This window comes from Taudactylus pleione, unplaced genomic scaffold (genome assembly GCF_031769625.1).
Source record: "Taudactylus pleione unplaced genomic scaffold, aTauple2 ptg001987l, whole genome shotgun sequence".
Lineage (NCBI taxonomy): Eukaryota > Metazoa > Chordata > Amphibia > Anura > Myobatrachidae > Taudactylus > Taudactylus pleione.
The window spans coordinates 1,822,652-1,841,051 of NW_028286383.1; the positions used below are offsets into that span (position 1 = coordinate 1,822,652).

Below are 18,400 nucleotides of genomic sequence, written 5' to 3' on the forward strand. Positions count from 1 at the left end.
GCACCCGACTCCGGCCGGGCACCAAACTAAACTGAGGTGCCTTGGCCCGGGGGCGGGGTATAGGAGGGGGACCTAGTGCATCCTGGGAGGCTGAAAGCTTAACTCTTTGGTGCCCTGCGACTGACGTCACACCTATACCCCCCAAGGTATCCTGTGGATACCCTATGGACCCTGAAGTAGAAATATATATATATACACACACACACTTGTACTGAACTAATTTCTAATAACATAATAGAAAGCGAATTGAAGGGAAAAGTCTTGTAAAAATAAGAGACACAGTAACACCATTTGGTACATGATTTATTTTCCTCCCAATATGGGCTACATTCATCATAACTGGAACAAGCCTTAGACTAGGTGATGAATGGAGAGGTGTCTGTAACTACACTGCAGGGAGCAGAAAGTGATAGGACGGTGAGGTAGAGAGGTGATAATGAAGTATGGGGACTCTGTACTCCTTCCCGCTATGACTGACTAATACATAAAAGGCACTGTGCAATTGCTTTCCTCCATCTACAGATAAAGAGAATGATGGGGCTCAGCGTCTCTCCTGAACAACGTCCTCCAGGTGCCGGAACAGCCTCTGCTTGTCTTGTGCCCTGTCACACAACTGAAGAAGGGTATTTGCCCTCTTATGAGGCAGGTGTGGTCTTTTCAGGAGGTAAAAGCAACAGTCTCGTCTAAGCTGGGCACTCTCGTGAACCTCGGCAAAGTTATATACCGACGGCAGGTTCACCAAGCTCAGCAGAAAATCTCGCATTGCGATTTCCAGTACAGTCTGAAGTCCTGGCAACAGGAATCTGCCAGCTGCTGCCAATGTAGATGCCAACGGAGACTGGACCAACTCTTGCCCTGGCACAATGAGTTGTAGCCTTTGTAACGTAGGACACAGAGATTCTTGGGAGCAGCCATGCAGAAAGTGGAGCAATGGTAAGAAGGCGCAGGAGGGGACCTCACGGACATGCACCTCGCTTTGTTGGGATTCAGCATAGCCACCTTGAAGCATTGCTCGAAAGACTTCACAACCTCTAGAAACCACCTCTCTATTACCAGCTATACGATCTCCTCCATCCAAGACAAACAGCAAATCTCCCTGGCCCTGGGACAGTAACTCCTGGTAACGGCACTTCGGGGAGATGGATTCAGAAGCAGGGGCAGAGGGAGGGGCAGGAGCAGGGGCAGGGTGAGGAATTACTAAAGAGGACAGACATTCTGATGCATGGAAGAAGAAACCTGGATCCATAGAAACTAACAATGTATCCAAGACTAAGCGAAGGCTTGCATCCAGTAGATGCTGACGATGAGGAGAAGGTTTCCTACAAGAGAAATGACAGAGTAATAACGTCAGGAAGGAGCTTTTCATAAATATGAATTCACACAAAGGGGTCAACTCAATTATATACCAGCTTGTGAAAGTGAACTTGTAGCATGAAACTCGCCTACATCATCATGGCAATGAGAACACGGCACGAGAAATGTGACATTTCATTAGAGATGGTGACTCGTGGGACTTACAGCAATGTCGCGGCAATGTCACACTATCTACAAAATGTGACCTGGGAGGAGAGCATCGAAACTTGGGGAAATCATCCTGGAGCATATAACAGTGGTAACTAAGATAGCAGGGTCATACAGACAGCTGATCCTGGCCATAAGGAGAGTACTGGGGGATATAACAGTGGTAAATAAGATAGCAGGGTCATACAGACAGCTGATCCTGGCCATAAGGAAAGTACGGGGGATATAACAGGGGTAAATAAGATAGCAGGGTCATACAGACAGCTGATCCTGGCCATAAGGAGAGTACTGGGGGATATAACAGTGGTAACTAAGATAGCAGGGTCATACAGACAGCTGACCCTGGCCATAAGGAGAGTACTGGGGATAGAACAGTGGTAACTAAGATAGCAGGGTCATACAGACAGCTGATCCTGGCCATAAGGAGAGTACTGGGGGATATAACAGTGGTAACTAAGATAGCAGGGTCATACAGACAGCTGATCCTGGCCATAAGGAGAGTACTGGGGATAGAACAGTGGTAACTAAGATAGCAGGGACATACAGACAGCTGATCCTGGCCATAAGGAGAGTACTGGGGGATATAACAGTGGTAACTAAGATAGCAGGGTCATACAGACAGCTGATCCTGGCCATAAGGAGAGTACTGGGGGGATATAACAGTGGTAAATAAGATAGCAGGGTCATACAGACAGCTGATCCTGGCCATAAGGAGAGTACTGGGGATATAACAGTGGTAAATAAGATACAGGGCCATACAGACAGCTGATCCTGGCCATAAGGAGAGTACTGGGGGATATAACAGTGGTAAGTAAGATAACAGGGTCATACAGACAGCTGATCCTGGCCATAAGGAGAGTACTGGGGATATAACAGTGGTAAGTAAGATAGCAGGGTCATACAGACAGCTGATCCTGGTCATAAGGAGAGTACTGGGGATATAACAGTGGTAAGTAAGACAGCAGGGTCATACAGACAGCTGATCCTGGCCATAAGGAGAGTACTGGGGATAAAACAGTAATAACTAAGATAGCAGGGTCATACAGACAGCTGATCCTGGCCATAAGGAGAGTACTGGGGATATAACAGTGGTAACTAAGATACAGACAGCTGATCCTGGCCATAAGGAGAGTACTGGGGATATAACAGTGGTAAATAAGATAGCAGGGCCATACAGACAGCTGATCCTGGCCATAAGGAGAGTACTGGGGATATAACAGTGGTAAATAAGATAGCAGGGTCATACAGACAGCTGATCCTGGCCATAAGGAGAGTACTGGGGGGTATAACAGTGGTAAATAAGATAGCAGGGCCATACAGACAGCTGATCCTGGCCATAAGGAGAGTACTGGGGGATATAACAGTGGTAAATAAGATAGCAGGGTCATACAGACAGCTGATCCTGGCCATAAGGAGAGTACTGGGGATATAACAGTGGTAACTAAGATAGCAGGGCCATACAGACAGCTGATCCTGGCCATAAGGAGAGTACTGGGGATATAACAGTGGTAACTAAGATAGCAGGGCCATACAGACAGCTGATCCTGGCCATAAGGAGAGTACTGGGGGATATAACAGTGGTAAGTAAGATAGCAGGGTCATACAGACAGCTGATCCTGGCCATAAGGAGAGTACTGGGGATATAACAGTGGTAACTAAGATAGCAGGGCCATACAGACAGCTGATCCTGGCCATAAGGAGAGTACTGGGGATAAAACAGTAATAACTAAGATAGCAGGGTCATACAGACAGCTGATCCTGGCCATAAGGAGAGTACTGGGGATATAACAGTGGTAACTAAGATACAGGGCCATACAGACAGCTGATCCTGGCCATAAGGAGAGTACTGGGGATATAACAGTGGTAAATAAGATAGCAGGGCCATACAGACAGCTGATCCTGGCCATAAGGAGAGTACTGGGAATATAACAGTGGTAAATAAGATAGCAGGGTCATACAGACAGCTGATCCTGGCCATAAGGAGAGTACTGGGGGGTATAACAGTGGTAAATAAGATAGCAGGGCCATACAGACAGCTGATCCTGGCCATAATGAGAGTACTGGGGGATATAACAGTGGTAAATAAGATAGCAGGGTCATACAGACAGCTGATCCTGGCCATAAGGAGAGTACTGGGGATATAACAGTGGTAACTAAGATAGCAGGGCCATACAGACAGCTGATCCTGGCCATAAGGAGAGTACTGGGGATATAACAGTGGTAACTAAGATAGCAGGGCCATACAGACAGCTGATCCTGGCCATAAGGAGAGTACTGGGGGATATAACAGTGGTAAGTAAGATAGCAGGGTCATACAGACAGCTGATCCTGGCCATAAGGAGAGTACTGGGGATATAACAGTGGTAACTAAGATAGCAGGGCCATACAGACAGCTGATCCTGGCCATAAGGAGAGTACTGGGGATATAACAGTGGTAAGTAAGATAGCAGGGTCATACAGACAGCTGATCCTGGCCATAAGGAGAGTACTGGGGATATAACAGTGGTAACTAAGATAGCAGGGTTATACAGACAGCTGATCCTGGCCATAAGGAGAGTACTGGGGATATAACAGTGGTAAGTAAGATAGCAGGGTCATACAGACAGCTGATCCTGGCCATAAGGAGAGTACTGGGGATATAACAGTGGTAACTAAGATAGCAGGGTTATACAGACAGCTGATCCTGGCCATAAGGAGAGTACTGGGGATATAACAGTGGTAACTAAGATAGCAGGGTCATACAGACAGCTGATCCTGGCCATAAGGAGAGTACTGGGGGATATAACAGTGGTAAGTAAGATAACAGGGTCATACAGACAGCTGATCCTGGCCATAAGGAGAGTACTGGGGATATAACAGAGGTAAGTAAGATAGCAGGGTCATACAGACAGCTGATCCTGGCCATAAGGAGAGTACTGGGGATATAACAGTGGTAAGTAAGACAGCAGGGTCATACAGACTGCTGATCCTGGCCATAAGGAGAGTACTGGGGATATAACAGTGGTAACTAAGATAGCAGGGCCATACAGACAGCTGATCCTGGCCATAAGGAGAGTACTGGGGATATAACAGTGGTAACTAAGATAGCAGGGCCATACAGACAGCTGATCCTGGCCATAAGGAGAGTACTGGGGGATATAACAGTGGTAAGTAAGATAGCAGGGTCATACAGACAGCTGATCCTGGCCATAAGGAGAGTACTGGGGATATAACAGTGGTAACTAAGATAGCAAGGCCATACAGACAGCTGATCCTGGCCATAAGGAGAGTACTGGGGGATATAACAGTGGTAAGTAAGATAGCAGGGTCATACAGACAGCTGATCCTGGCCATAAGGAGAGTACTGGGGGGATATAACAGTGGTAACTAAGATACAGGGCCATACAGACAGCTGATCCTGGCCATAAGGAGAGTACTGGGGGATATAACAGTGGTAACTAAGATACAGGGCCATACAGACAGCTGATCCTGGCCATAAGGAGAGTACTGGAGGATATAACAGTAGTAACGATGATAGCAGGGTCATACAGACAGCTGATCCTGGCCATAAGGAGAGTACTGGGGGATATAACAGTGGTAACTAAGATAGCAGGGTCATACAGACAGCTGATCCTGGCCATAAGGAGAGTACTGGGGATATAACAGTGGTAACTAAGATAGCAGGGCCATACAGACAGCTGATCCTGGCCATAAGGAGAGTACTGGGGGATATAACAGTAATAAATAAGATAGCAGGGCCATACAGACAGCTGATCCTGGCCATAAGGAGAGTACTGGGGATATAACAGTGGTAAGTAAGATAGCAGGGTCATACAGACAGCTGATCCTGGCCATAAGGAGAGTACTGGGGGGATATAACAGTGGTAACTAAGATACAGGGCCATACAGACAGCTGATCCTGGCCATAAGGAGAGTACTGGGGGATATAACAGTGGTAACTAAGATACAGGGCCATACAGACAGCTGATCCTGGCCATAAGGAGAGTACTGGAGGATATAACAGTGGTAACGATGATAGCAGGGTCATACAGACAGCTGATCCTGGCCATAAGGAGAGTACTGGGGGATATAACAGTGGTAACTAAGATAGCAGGGTCATACAGACAGCTGATCCTGGCCATAAGGAGAGTACTGGGGATATAACAGTGGTAACTAAGATAGCAGGGCCATACAGACAGCTGATCCTGGCCATAAGGAGAGTACGGGGGGATATAACAGTAATAAATAAGATACAGGGCCATACAGACAATTGATCCTGGTCATAAGGAGAGTACTGGGGGATATAACAGTAATAAATAAGATACAGGGCCATACAGACAATTGATCCTGGCCATAAGGAGAGTACTGGGGGATATAACAGTGGTAACTAAGATAGCAGGGTCATACAGACAGCTGATCCTGGCCATAAGGAGAGTACTGGGGATATAACAGTGGTAACTAAGATAGCAGGGTCATACAGACAGCTGATCCTGGCCATAAGGAGAGTACTGGGGGATATAACAGTGGCAACTAAGATAGCAGGGTCATACAGACAGCTGATCCTGGCCATAAGGAGAGTACTGGGGGATATAACAGTGGTAACTAAGATAGCAGGGTCATACAGACAGCTGATCCTGGCCATAAGGAGAGTACTGGGGATATAACAGTGGTAAGTAAGATAGCAGGGTCATACAGACAGCTGATCCTGGCCATAAGGATAGTACTGGGGGATATAACAGTGGTAACGATGATAGCAGGGTCATACAGACAGCTGATCCTGGCCATAAGGATAGTACTGGGGGATATAACAGTGGTAAGTAAGATACAGGGCGATACAGACAGCTGATCCTGGCCATAAGGAGAGTACTGGGGAATATAACAGTGGTAACGATGATAGCAGGGTCATACAGACAGCTGATCCTGGCCATAAGGATAGTACTGGGGGATATAACAGTGGTAACGATGATAGCAGGGTCATACAGACAGCTGATCCTGGCCATAAGGATAGTACTGGGGGATATAACAGTGGTAAGTAAGATACAGGGTCATACAGACAGCTAATCCTGGCCATAAGGAGAGTACTGGGGATATAACAGTGGTAACTAAGATAGCAGGGCCATACAGACAGCTGATCCTGGCCATAAGGAGAGTACTGGGGGATATAACAGTGGTAACTAAGATAGCAGGGTCATACAGACAGCTGATCCTGGCCATAAGGAGAGTACTGGGGATATAACAGTGGTAACTAAGATACAGGGCCATACAGACAGCTGACCCTGGCCATAAGGAGAGTACTGGGGATATAACAGTGGTAACTAAGATACAGGGCCATACAGACAGCTGATCCTGGCCATAAGGAGAGTACTGGGGGATATAACAGTGGTAAGTAAGATACAGGGCCATACAGACAGCTAATCCTGGCCATAAGGAGAGTACTGGGGGGTATAACAGTGGTAAATAAGATACAGGGCCATACAGACAGCTGATCCTGGCCATAAGGATAGTACTGGGGGATATAACAGTAATAACTAAGATAGCAGGGTCATACAGACAGCTGATCCTGGCCATAAGGAGAGTACTGGGGGATATAACAGTGGTAAGTAAGATAGCAGGGTCATACAGACAGCTGATCCTGGCCATAAGGAGAGTACTGGGGAATATAACAGTGGTAAGTATGATAGCAGGGCCATACAGACAGCTGATCCTGGCCATAAGGAGAGTACTGGGGATATAACAGTGGTAACTAAGATAGCAGGGCCATACAGACAGCTGATCCTGGCCATAAGGAGAGTACTGGGGGATATAACAGTGGTAACTAAGATACAGGGCCATACAGACAGCTGATCCTGGCCATAAGGAGAGTACTGGGGAATATAACAGTGGTAAGTAAGATAGCAGGGTCATACAGACAGCTGATCCTGGCCATAAGGAGAGTACTGGGGGATATAACAGTGGTAAGTATGATAGCAGGGCCATACAGACAGCTGATCCTGGCCATAAGGAGAGTACTGGGGATATAACAGTGGTAACTAAGATAGCAGGGCCATACAGACAGCTGATCCTGGCCATAAGGAGAGTACTGGGGGATATAACAGTGGTAACTAAGATACAGGGCCATACAGACAGCTAATCCAGGCCATAAGGAGAGTACTGGGGATATAACAGTGGTAACTAAGATACAGAGCCATACAGACAGCTGATCCTGGCCATAAGGAGAGTAATGGGGGATATAACAGTAGTAACTAAGATAGCAGGGTCATACAGACAGCTAACCCTGGCCATAAGGAGAGTACTGGGGGATATAACAGTGGTAAATAAGATACAGGGCCATACAGACAGCTGATCCTGGCCATAAGGAGAGTACTGGGGGATATAACAGTGGTAACTAAGATACAGGGCCATACAGACAGCTGATCCTGGCCATAAGGAGAGTACTGGGGATATAACAGTGGTAACTAAGATACAGGGCCATACAGACAGCTGATCCTGGCCATAAGGAGAGTAATGGGGGATATAACAGTAGTAACTAAGATAGCAGGGTCATACAGACAGCTGACCCTGGCCATAAGGAGAGTACTGGGGATATAACAGTGGTAAATAAGATACAGGGCCATACAGACAGCTGATCCTGGCCATAAGGAGAGTACTGGGGATATAACAGTGGTAAATAAGATACAGGGCCATACAGACAGCTGATCCTGGCCATAAGGAGAGTACTGGGGGATATAACAGTGGTAACTAAGATAGCAGGGTCATACAGACAGCTGATCCTGGCCATAAGGAGAGTACTGGGGGTATAACAGTGGTAACTAAGATACAGGGCCATACAGACAGCTGATCCTGGCCATAAGGAGAGTACTGGGGGATATAACAGTGGTAAGTAAGATAGCAGGGTCATACAGACAGCTGATCCTGGCCATAAGGAGAGTACTGGGGGATATAACAGTAATAACTAAGATACAGGGTCATACAGACAGCTGATCCTGGCCATAAGGAGAGTACTGGGGGATATAACAGTGGTAAATAAGATACAGGGTCATACAGACAGCTGATCCTGGCCATAAGGAGAGTACTGGGGGATATAACAGTGGTAACTAAGATACAGGGCCATACAGACAGCTGATCCTGGCTATAGGGAGAGTCCTGGGGATATAACAGTGGTAACTAAGATAGCAGGGTCATACAGACAGCTGATCCTGGCCATAAGGAGAGTACTGGGGAATATAACAGTGGTAACGATGTTAGCAGGGTCATACAGACAGCTGATCCTGGCCATAAGGAGAGTACTGGGGGATATAACAGTAATAACTAAGATACAGGGTCATACAGACAGCTGATCCTGGCCATAAGGAGAGTACAGGGGGATATAACAGTGGTAACTAAGATACAGGGCCATACAGACAGCTGATCCTGGCCATAAGGAGAGTACTGGTGATATAACAGTGGTAACTAAGATAACAGGATCATACAGACAGCTGATCCTGGCCATAAGGAGAGTACTGGGGATATAACAGTGGTAACTAAGATACAGGGCCATACAGACAGCTGATCCTGGCCATAAGGAGAGTACTGGTGATATAACAGTGGTGACTAAGATACAGGGTCATACAGACAGCTGATCCTGGCCATAAGGAGAGTACTGGTGATATAACAGTGGTAACTAAGATAACAGGATCATACAGACAGCTGATCCTGGCCATAAGGAGAGTACTGGTGATATAACAGTGGTAACTAAGATACAGGGTCATACAGACAGCTAATCCTGGCCATAAGGAGAGTACTGGGGATATAACAGTGGTAAGTAAGATAGCAGGGCCGTACAGACAGCTGATCCTGGCCATAAGGAGAGTACTGGGGAATATAACAGTGGTAACGATGATAGCAGGGTCATACAGACAGCTGATCCTGGCCATAAGGAGAGTACTGGTGATATAACAGTGGTAACTAAGATACAGGGTCATACAGACAGCTAATCCTGGCCATAAGGAGAGTACTGGTGATATAACAGTGGTAACTAAGATACAGGGTCATACAGACAGCTGATCCTGGCCATAAGGAGAGTACTGGTGATTTAACAGTGGTAACTAAGATACAGGGTCATACAGACAGCTAATCCTGGCCATAAGGAGAGTACTGGGGATATAACAGTGGTAAGTAAGATAGCAGGGCCGTACAGACAGCTGATCCTGGCCATAAGGAGAGTACTGGGGAATATAACAGTGGTAACGATGATAGCAGGGTCATACAGACAGCTGACCCTGGCCATAAGGAGAGTACTGGGGATATAACAGTGGTAAATAAGATACAGGGCCATACAGACAGCTGATCCTGGCCATAAGGAGAGTACTGGGGATATAACAGTGGTAAATAAGATACAGGGCCATACAGACAGCTGATCCTGGCCATAAGGAGAGTACTGGGGGATATAACAGTGGTAACTAAGATAGCAGGGTCATACAGACAGCTGATCCTGGCCATAAGGAGAGTACTGGGGGTATAACAGTGGTAACTAAGATACAGGGCCATACAGACAGCTGATCCTGGCCATAAGGAGAGTACTGGGGGATATAACAGTGGTAAGTAAGATAGCAGGGTCATACAGACAGCTGATCCTGGCCATAAGGAGAGTACTGGGGGATATAACAGTAATAACTAAGATACAGGGTCATACAGACAGCTGATCCTGGCCATAAGGAGAGTACTGGGGGATATAACAGTGGTAAATAAGATAGCAGGGTCATACAGACAGCTGATCCTGGCCATAAGGAGAGTACTGGGGGATATAACAGTGGTAACTAAGATACAGGGCCATACAGACAGCTGATCCTGGCTATAGGGAGAGTCCTGGGGATATAACAGTGGTAACTAAGATAGCAGGGTCATACAGACAGCTGATCCTGGCCATAAGGAGAGTACTGGGGAATATAACAGTGGTAACGATGTTAGCAGGGTCATACAGACAGCTGATCCTGGCCATAAGGAGAGTACTGGGGGATATAACAGTAATAACTAAGATACAGGGTCATACAGACAGCTGATCCTGGCCATAAGGAGAGTACAGGGGGATATAACAGTGGTAACTAAGATACAGGGCCATACAGACAGCTGATCCTGGCCATAAGGAGAGTACTGGTGATATAACAGTGGTAACTAAGATAACAGGATCATACAGACAGCTGATCCTGGCCATAAGGAGAGTACTGGGGATATAACAGTGGTAACTAAGATACAGGGCCATACAGACAGCTGATCCTGGCCATAAGGAGAGTACTGGTGATATAACAGTGGTGACTAAGATACAGGGTCATACAGACAGCTGATCCTGGCCATAAGGAGAGTACTGGTGATATAACAGTGGTAACTAAGATAACAGGATCATACAGACAGCTGATCCTGGCCATAAGGAGAGTACTGGTGATATAACAGTGGTAACTAAGATACAGGGTCATACAGACAGCTAATCCTGGCCATAAGGAGAGTACTGGGGATATAACAGTGGTAAGTAAGATAGCAGGGCCGTACAGACAGCTGATCCTGGCCATAAGGAGAGTACTGGGGAATATAACAGTGGTAACGATGATAGCAGGGTCATACAGACAGCTGATCCTGGCCATAAGGAGAGTACTGGTGATATAACAGTGGTAACTAAGATACAGGGTCATACAGACAGCTAATCCTGGCCATAAGGAGAGTACTGGTGATATAACAGTGGTAACTAAGATACAGGGTCATACAGACAGCTGATCCTGGCCATAAGGAGAGTACTGGTGATTTAACAGTGGTAACTAAGATACAGGGTCATACAGACAGCTAATCCTGGCCATAAGGAGAGTACTGGGGATATAACAGTGGTAAGTAAGATAGCAGGGCCGTACAGACAGCTGATCCTGGCCATAAGGAGAGTACTGGGGAATATAACAGTGGTAACGATGATAGCAGGGTCATACAGACAGCTGATCCTGGCCATAAGGAGAGTACTGGGGATATAACAGTGGTAACTAAGATACAGGGCCATACAGACAGCTGATCCTGGCCATAAGGAGAGTACTGGGGGATATAACAGTGGTAAGTAAGATAGCAGGGTCATACAGACAGCTGATCCTGGCCATAAGGAGAGTAATGGGGGATATAACAGTGGTAACTAAGATAGCAGAGTCATACAGACAGCTGATCCTGGCCATAAGGAGAGTACAGGGGGATATAACAGTGGTAACTAAGATAGCAGGGTCATACAGACAGCAGATCCTGGCCATAAGGAGAGTACTGGGGGATATAACAGTGGTAAGTAAGATACAGGGCCATACAGACAGCTGATCCTGGCCAAAAGGAGAGTACTGGGGGATATAACAGTGGTAACTAAGATAGCAGGGTCATCCAGACAGGTGATCCTGGCCATAAGGAGAGTACGGGGGGATATAACAGTAATAAATAAGATACAGGGCCATACAGACAATTGATCCTGGTCATAAGGAGAGTACTGGGGGATATAACAGTAATAAATAAGATACAGGGCCATACAGACAATTGATCCTGGCCATAAGGAGAGTACTGGGGGATATAACAGTGGTAACTAAGATAGCAGGGTCATACAGACAGCTGATCCTGGCCATAAGGAGAGTACTGGGGGATATAACAGTGGTAACTAAGATAGCAGGGTCATACAGACAGCTGATCCTGGCCATAAGGAGAGTACTGGGGATATAACAGTGGTAACTAAGATAGCAGGGTCATACAGACAGCTGATCCTGGCCATAAGGAGAGTACTGGGGGATATAACAGTGGCAACTAAGATAGCAGGGTCTTACAGACAGCTGATCCTGGCCATAAGGAGAGTACTGGGGGATATAACAGTGGTAACTAAGATAGCAGGGTCATACAGACAGCTGATCCTGGCCATAAGGATAGTACTGGGGGATATAACAGTGGTAAGTAAGATACAGGGCGATACAAACAGCTGATCCTGGCCATAAGGAGAGTACTGGGGAATATAACAGTGGTAACGATGATAGCAGGGTCATACAGACAGCTGATCCTGGCCATAAGGAGAGTACTGGGGGATATAACAGTGGTAAGTAAGATACAGGGTCATACAGACAGCTGATCCTGGCCATAAGGAGAGTACTGGGGAATATAACAGTGGTAACGATGATAGCAGGGTCATACAGACAGCTGATCCTGGCCATAAGGATAGTACTGGGGGATATAACAGTGGTAACTAAGATAGCAGGGTCATACAGACAGCTGATCCTGGCCATAAGGAGAGTACAGGGGGATATAACAGTGGTAACTAAGATACAGGGCCATACAGACAGCTGATCCTGGCCATAAGGAGAGTACTGGGGATATAACAGTAATAACTAAGATAGCAGGGTCATACAGACAGCTGATCCTGGCTATAGGGAGAGTCCTGGGGAATATAACAGTGGTAACTAAGATACAGGGTCATACAGACAGCTGATCCTGGCCATAAGGAGAGTACTGGTGATATAACAGTGGTAACTAAGATAACAGGGCCATACAGACAGCTGATCCTGGCCATAAGGAGAGTACTGGGGGGATATAACAGTGGTAACTAAGATACAGGGCCATACAGACAGCTGATCCTGGCCATAAGGAGAGTACTGGGGGATATAACAGTGGTAAGTAAGATAGCAGGGTCATACAGACAGCTGATCCTGGCCATAAGGAGAGTAATGGGGGATATAACAGCGGTAACTAAGATAGCAGAGTCATACAGACAGCTGATCCTGGCCATAAGGAGAGTACAGGGGGATATAACAGTGGTAACTAAGATAGCAGGGTCATACAGACAGCAGATCCTGGCCATAAGGAGAGTACTGGGGGATATAACAGTGGTAAGTAAGATACAGGGCCATACAGACAGCTGATCCTGGCCATAAGGAGAGTACTGGGGGATATAACAGTGGTAAGTAAGATAGCAGGGTCATACAGACAGCTGATCCTGGCCATAAGGAGAGTAATGGGGGATATAACAGTGGTAACTAAGATAGCAGAGTCATACAGACAGCTGATCCTGGCCATAAGGAGAGTACAGGGGGATATAACAGTGGTAACTAAGATAGCAGGGTCATACAGACAGCAGATCCTGGCCATAAGGAGAGTACTGGGGGATATAACAGTGGTAAGTAAGATACAGGGCCATACAGACAGCTGATCCTGGCCATAAGGAGAGTACGGGGGGATATAACAGTAACAAATAAGATACAGGGCCATACAGACAATTGATCCTGGTCATAAGGAGAGTACTGGGGGATATAACAGTAATAAATAGGATACAGGGCCATACAGACAATTGATACTGGTCATAAGGAGAGTACGGGGGGATATAACAGTAATAAATAAGATACAGGGCCATACAGACAATTGATCCTGGCCATAAGGAGAGTACTGGGGGATATAACAGTAATAAATAAGATAGCAGGGTCATACAGACAGCTGATCCTGGCCATAAGGAGAGTACTGGGGGATATAACAGTGGTAAATAAGATACAGGGCCATACAGACAATTGATCCTGGTCATAAGGAGAGTACAGGGGGATATAACAGTGGTAACTAAGATAGCAGGGTCATACAGACAGCTGATACTGGCCATAAGGAGAGTACTGGGGGATATAACAGTGGTAAGTAAGATAGCAGGGCCATACAGACAGCTGATCCTGGCCATAAGGAGAGTACTGGGGGATATAACAGTGGTAAATAAGATACAGGGCCATACAGAAAATTGATCCTGGCCATAAGGAGAGTACTGGGGGATATAACAGTGGTAACTAAGATAGCAGGGTCATACAGACAGCTGATCCTGGCCATAAGGAGAGTACTGGGGATATAACAGTGGTAAGTAAGATATAGGGTTATACAGACAGCTGATCCTGGCCATAAGGAGAGTACTGGGGGATATAACAGTGGTAAGTAAGATAGCAGGGCCATACAGACAGCTGATGCTGGCCATAAGGAGAGTATTGTGGATATAACAGTGGTAACTAAGATAGCAGGGCCATACAGACAACTGAACCTGGCCATAAGGAGAGTACTGGGGATATAACAGTGGTAAGTAAGATAGCAGGGCCATACAGACAGCTGATCCTGGCCATAAGGAGACTACCGGGGGATATAAGAGTGATAAATAGGATAGCAGGGCCATACAGACAGCTGATCCTGGCCATAAGGAGACTACCGGGGGATATAAGAGTGATAAATAGGATAGCAGGGCCATACAGACAGCTGATCCTGGCCATAAGGAGAGTATTGGGGATATAACAGTGGTAAATAAGATACAGGGCCATACAGACAGCTGATCCTGGCCATAAGGAGAGTACTGGGGATATAACAGTGGTAACTAAGATACAGGGCCATACAGACAATTGATCCTGGTCAAAAGGAGAGTACTGGGGGATATAACAGTGGTAACTAAGATAGCAGGGTCATACAGACAGCTGATCCTGGCCATAAGGAGAGTACTGGGGGATATAACAGTGGTAACTAAGATAGCAGGGTCATACAGACAGCTGATACTGGCCATAAGGAGAGTACTGGGGGATATAACAGTGGTAACTAAGATAGCAGGGTCATACAGACAGCTGATCCTGGCCATAAGGAGAGTACTGGGGATATAACAGTGGTAACTAAGATAGCAGGGTCATACAGACAGCTGATCCTGGCCATAAGGAGAGTACTGGGGGATATAACAGTGGTAACTAAGATAGCAGGGGCATACAGACAGCTGATCCTGGCCATAAGGAGAGTACTGGGGATATAACAGTGGTAACTAAGATACAGGGCCATACAGACAGCTGATCCTGGCCATAAGGAGAGAACTGGGGGGATATAACAGTGGTAAGTAAGATAGCAGGGCCATACAGATAGCTGATCCTGGCCATAAGGAGAGTACTGGGGATATAACAGTGGTAAGTAAGATAGCAGGGCCATACAGACAGCTGATCCTGGCCATAAGGAGAGTACTGGGGGATATAACAGTGGTAACTAAGATAACAAGGTCATACAGACAGCTGATCCTGGCCATAAGGAGAGTACTGGGGGATATAACAGTGGTAACGATGATAGCAGGGTCATACAGACAGCTGATCCTGGCCATAAGGAGAGTACTGGGGATATAACAGTGGTAACTAAGATACAGGGCCATACAGACAGCTGATCCTGGCCATAAGGAGAGTACTGGGGATATAACAGTGGTAACTAAGATAGCAGGGCCATACAGACAGCTGATCCTGGCCATAAGGAGAGTACTGGGGGATATAACAGTAATAAATAAGATAGCAGGGCCATACAGACAGCTGACCCTGGCCATAAGGAGACTACCGGGGGATATAAGAGTGGTAAATAAGATAGCAGGGCCATACAGACAGCTGATCCTGGCCACAAGGAGAGTACTGGGGATATAACAGTGGTAAGTAAGATACAGGGCCATACAGACAGCTGATCCTGGCCATAAGGAGAGTACTGGGGGATATAACAGTAATAAATAAGATAGCAGGGCCATACAGACAGCTGACCCTGGCCATAAGGAGACTACCGGGGGATATAAGAGTGGTAAATAAGATACAGGGTCACACAGACAGCTAATCCTGGCCATAAGGAGAGTACTGGGGGATATAACAGTGGTAACTAAGATACAGGGCCATACAGACAGCTGATCCTGGCCATAAGGAGAGTACTGGGGATATAACAGTGGTAACTAAGATACAGGGCCATACAGACAGCTGATCCTGGCCATAAGGAGAGTACTGGGGATATAACAGTGGTAACTAACATAGCAGGGCCATACAGACAGCTGATCCTGGCCATAAGGAGAGTACTGGAGGATATAACAGTGGTAACGATGATAGCAGGGTCATACAGACAGCTGATCCTGGCCATAAGGAGAGTACTGGGGATATAACAGTAATAACTAAGATAGCAGGGTCATACATACAGCTAATCCTGGCCATAAGGAGAGTACTGGGGGATATAACAGTAATAAATAAGATAGCAGGGCCATACAGACAGCTGACCCTGGCCTTAAGGAGACTACCGGGGGATATAAGAGTGGTAAATAAGATAGCAGGGCCATACAGACAGCTGATCCTGGCCATAAGGAGAGTACTGGGGATACAACAGTGGTAAATAAGATAGCAGGGTCATACAGACAGCTGATCCTGGCCGTAAGGAGAGTACTGGGGATATAACAGTGGTAAGTAAGAATGCAGGGTCATTACAGACAGCTGATCCTGGCCATAAGGAGAGTACTGGGGATATAACAGTGGTAACTAACATAGCAGGGCCATACAGACAGCTGATCCTGGCCATAAGGAGAGTACTGGGGGATATAACAGTGGTAACTAAGATACAGGGCCATACAGACAGCTGATCCTGGCCATAAGGAGAGTACTGGGGGATATAACAGTGGTAACTAAGATACAGGGCCATACAGACAGCTGATCCTGGCCATAAGGAGAGTACTGGGGGATATAACAGTGGTAACTAAGATACAGGGCCATACAGACAGCTGATCCTGGCCATAAGGAGAGTACTGGGGGATATAACAGTGGTAACTAAGATACAGGGCCATACAGACAGCTGATCCTGGCCAGAAGGAGAGTACTGGGGGGATATAACAGTGGTAAGTAAGATAGCAGGGTCATACAGACAGCTGATCCTGGCCATAAGGAGAGTACTGGGGGATATAACTGTGGTAACTAAGTTAGCAGGGTCATACAGACAACTGATCCTGGCCATAAGGAGAGTACTGGGGAAATAACAGTGGTAACTAAGATAGCAGGGTCATACAGACAGCTGATCCTGGCCATAAGGAGAGTACAGGGGGGTATAACAGTGGTAACTAAGAAACAGGGTCATACAGACAGCTGATCCTGGCCATAAGGAGAGTACTGGGGATATAACAGTGGTAACTAAGATACAGGGCCATACAGACAGCTGATCCTGGCCATAAGGAGAGTACTGGGGGATATAACAGTGGTAACTAAGATAGCAGGGTCATACAGACAGCTGATCCTGGCCAAAAGGAGAGTACTGGGGATATAACAGTGGTAACTAAGATACAGGGTCATACATACAGATAATCCAGGCCATAAGGAGAGTACTGGGGGATATAACAGTGGTAACTGAGATACAGGGCCATACAGACAGCTGATCCTGGCCATAAGGAGAGTACTGGGGATATAACAGTGGTAACTAAGATACAGGGCCATACAGACAGCTGATCCTGGCCATAAGGAGAGTACAGGGGGATATAACAGTGGTAACTAAGATAGCAGGGCCATACAGACAGCTGATCCTGGCCATAAGGAGAATACTGGGGGATATAACAGTGGTAACTAAGATACAGGGCCATACAGACAATTGATCCTGGTCATAAGGAGAGTACTGGGGGATATAACAGTGGTAAATAAGATAACAGGGTCATACAGACAGCTGATCCTGGCCATAAGGAGAGTACTGGGGGATATAACAGTAATAAATAAGATAGCAGGGCCATACAGACAATTGATCCTGGTCATAAGGAGAGTACTGGGGATATAACAGTAATAAATAAGATACAGGGCCATACAGACAATTGATACTGGTCATAAGGAGAGTACGGGGGGATATAACAGTAATAAATAAGATACAGGGCCATACAGACAATTGATCCTGGCCATAAGGAGAGTACTGGGGGATATAACAGTAATAAATAAGATAGCAGGGTCATACAGACAGCTGATCCTGGCCATAAGGAGAGTACTGGGGGATATAACAGTGGTAACTAAGATAGCAGGGTCATACAGACAGCTGATCCTGGCCATAAGGAGAGTACTGGGGGATATAACAGTGGTAAATAAGATACAGGGCCATACAGACAATTGATCCTGGTCATAAGGAGAGT

The 18,400-nt window shown here is 46.4% G+C and overlaps 1 protein-coding gene across 1 annotated transcript in view; it reads right to left on the minus strand.

Annotated features, from left to right (window-relative positions):
- Window positions 1-290: 290 nt before the first annotated feature.
- The window catches only part of ARMC5 (armadillo repeat containing 5), a gene marked incomplete at its 5' end in the record, with an annotated part of 152,212 nt that continues 134,102 nt past the window's right edge, over window positions 291-18,400 (minus strand). The window contains one exon of the mRNA XM_088465382.1: window positions 291-1,319. Coding sequence (XP_088321508.1) covers window positions 542-1,319 — 778 coding nt within the window. The remainder of the gene's footprint in view (window positions 1,320-18,400) is intronic.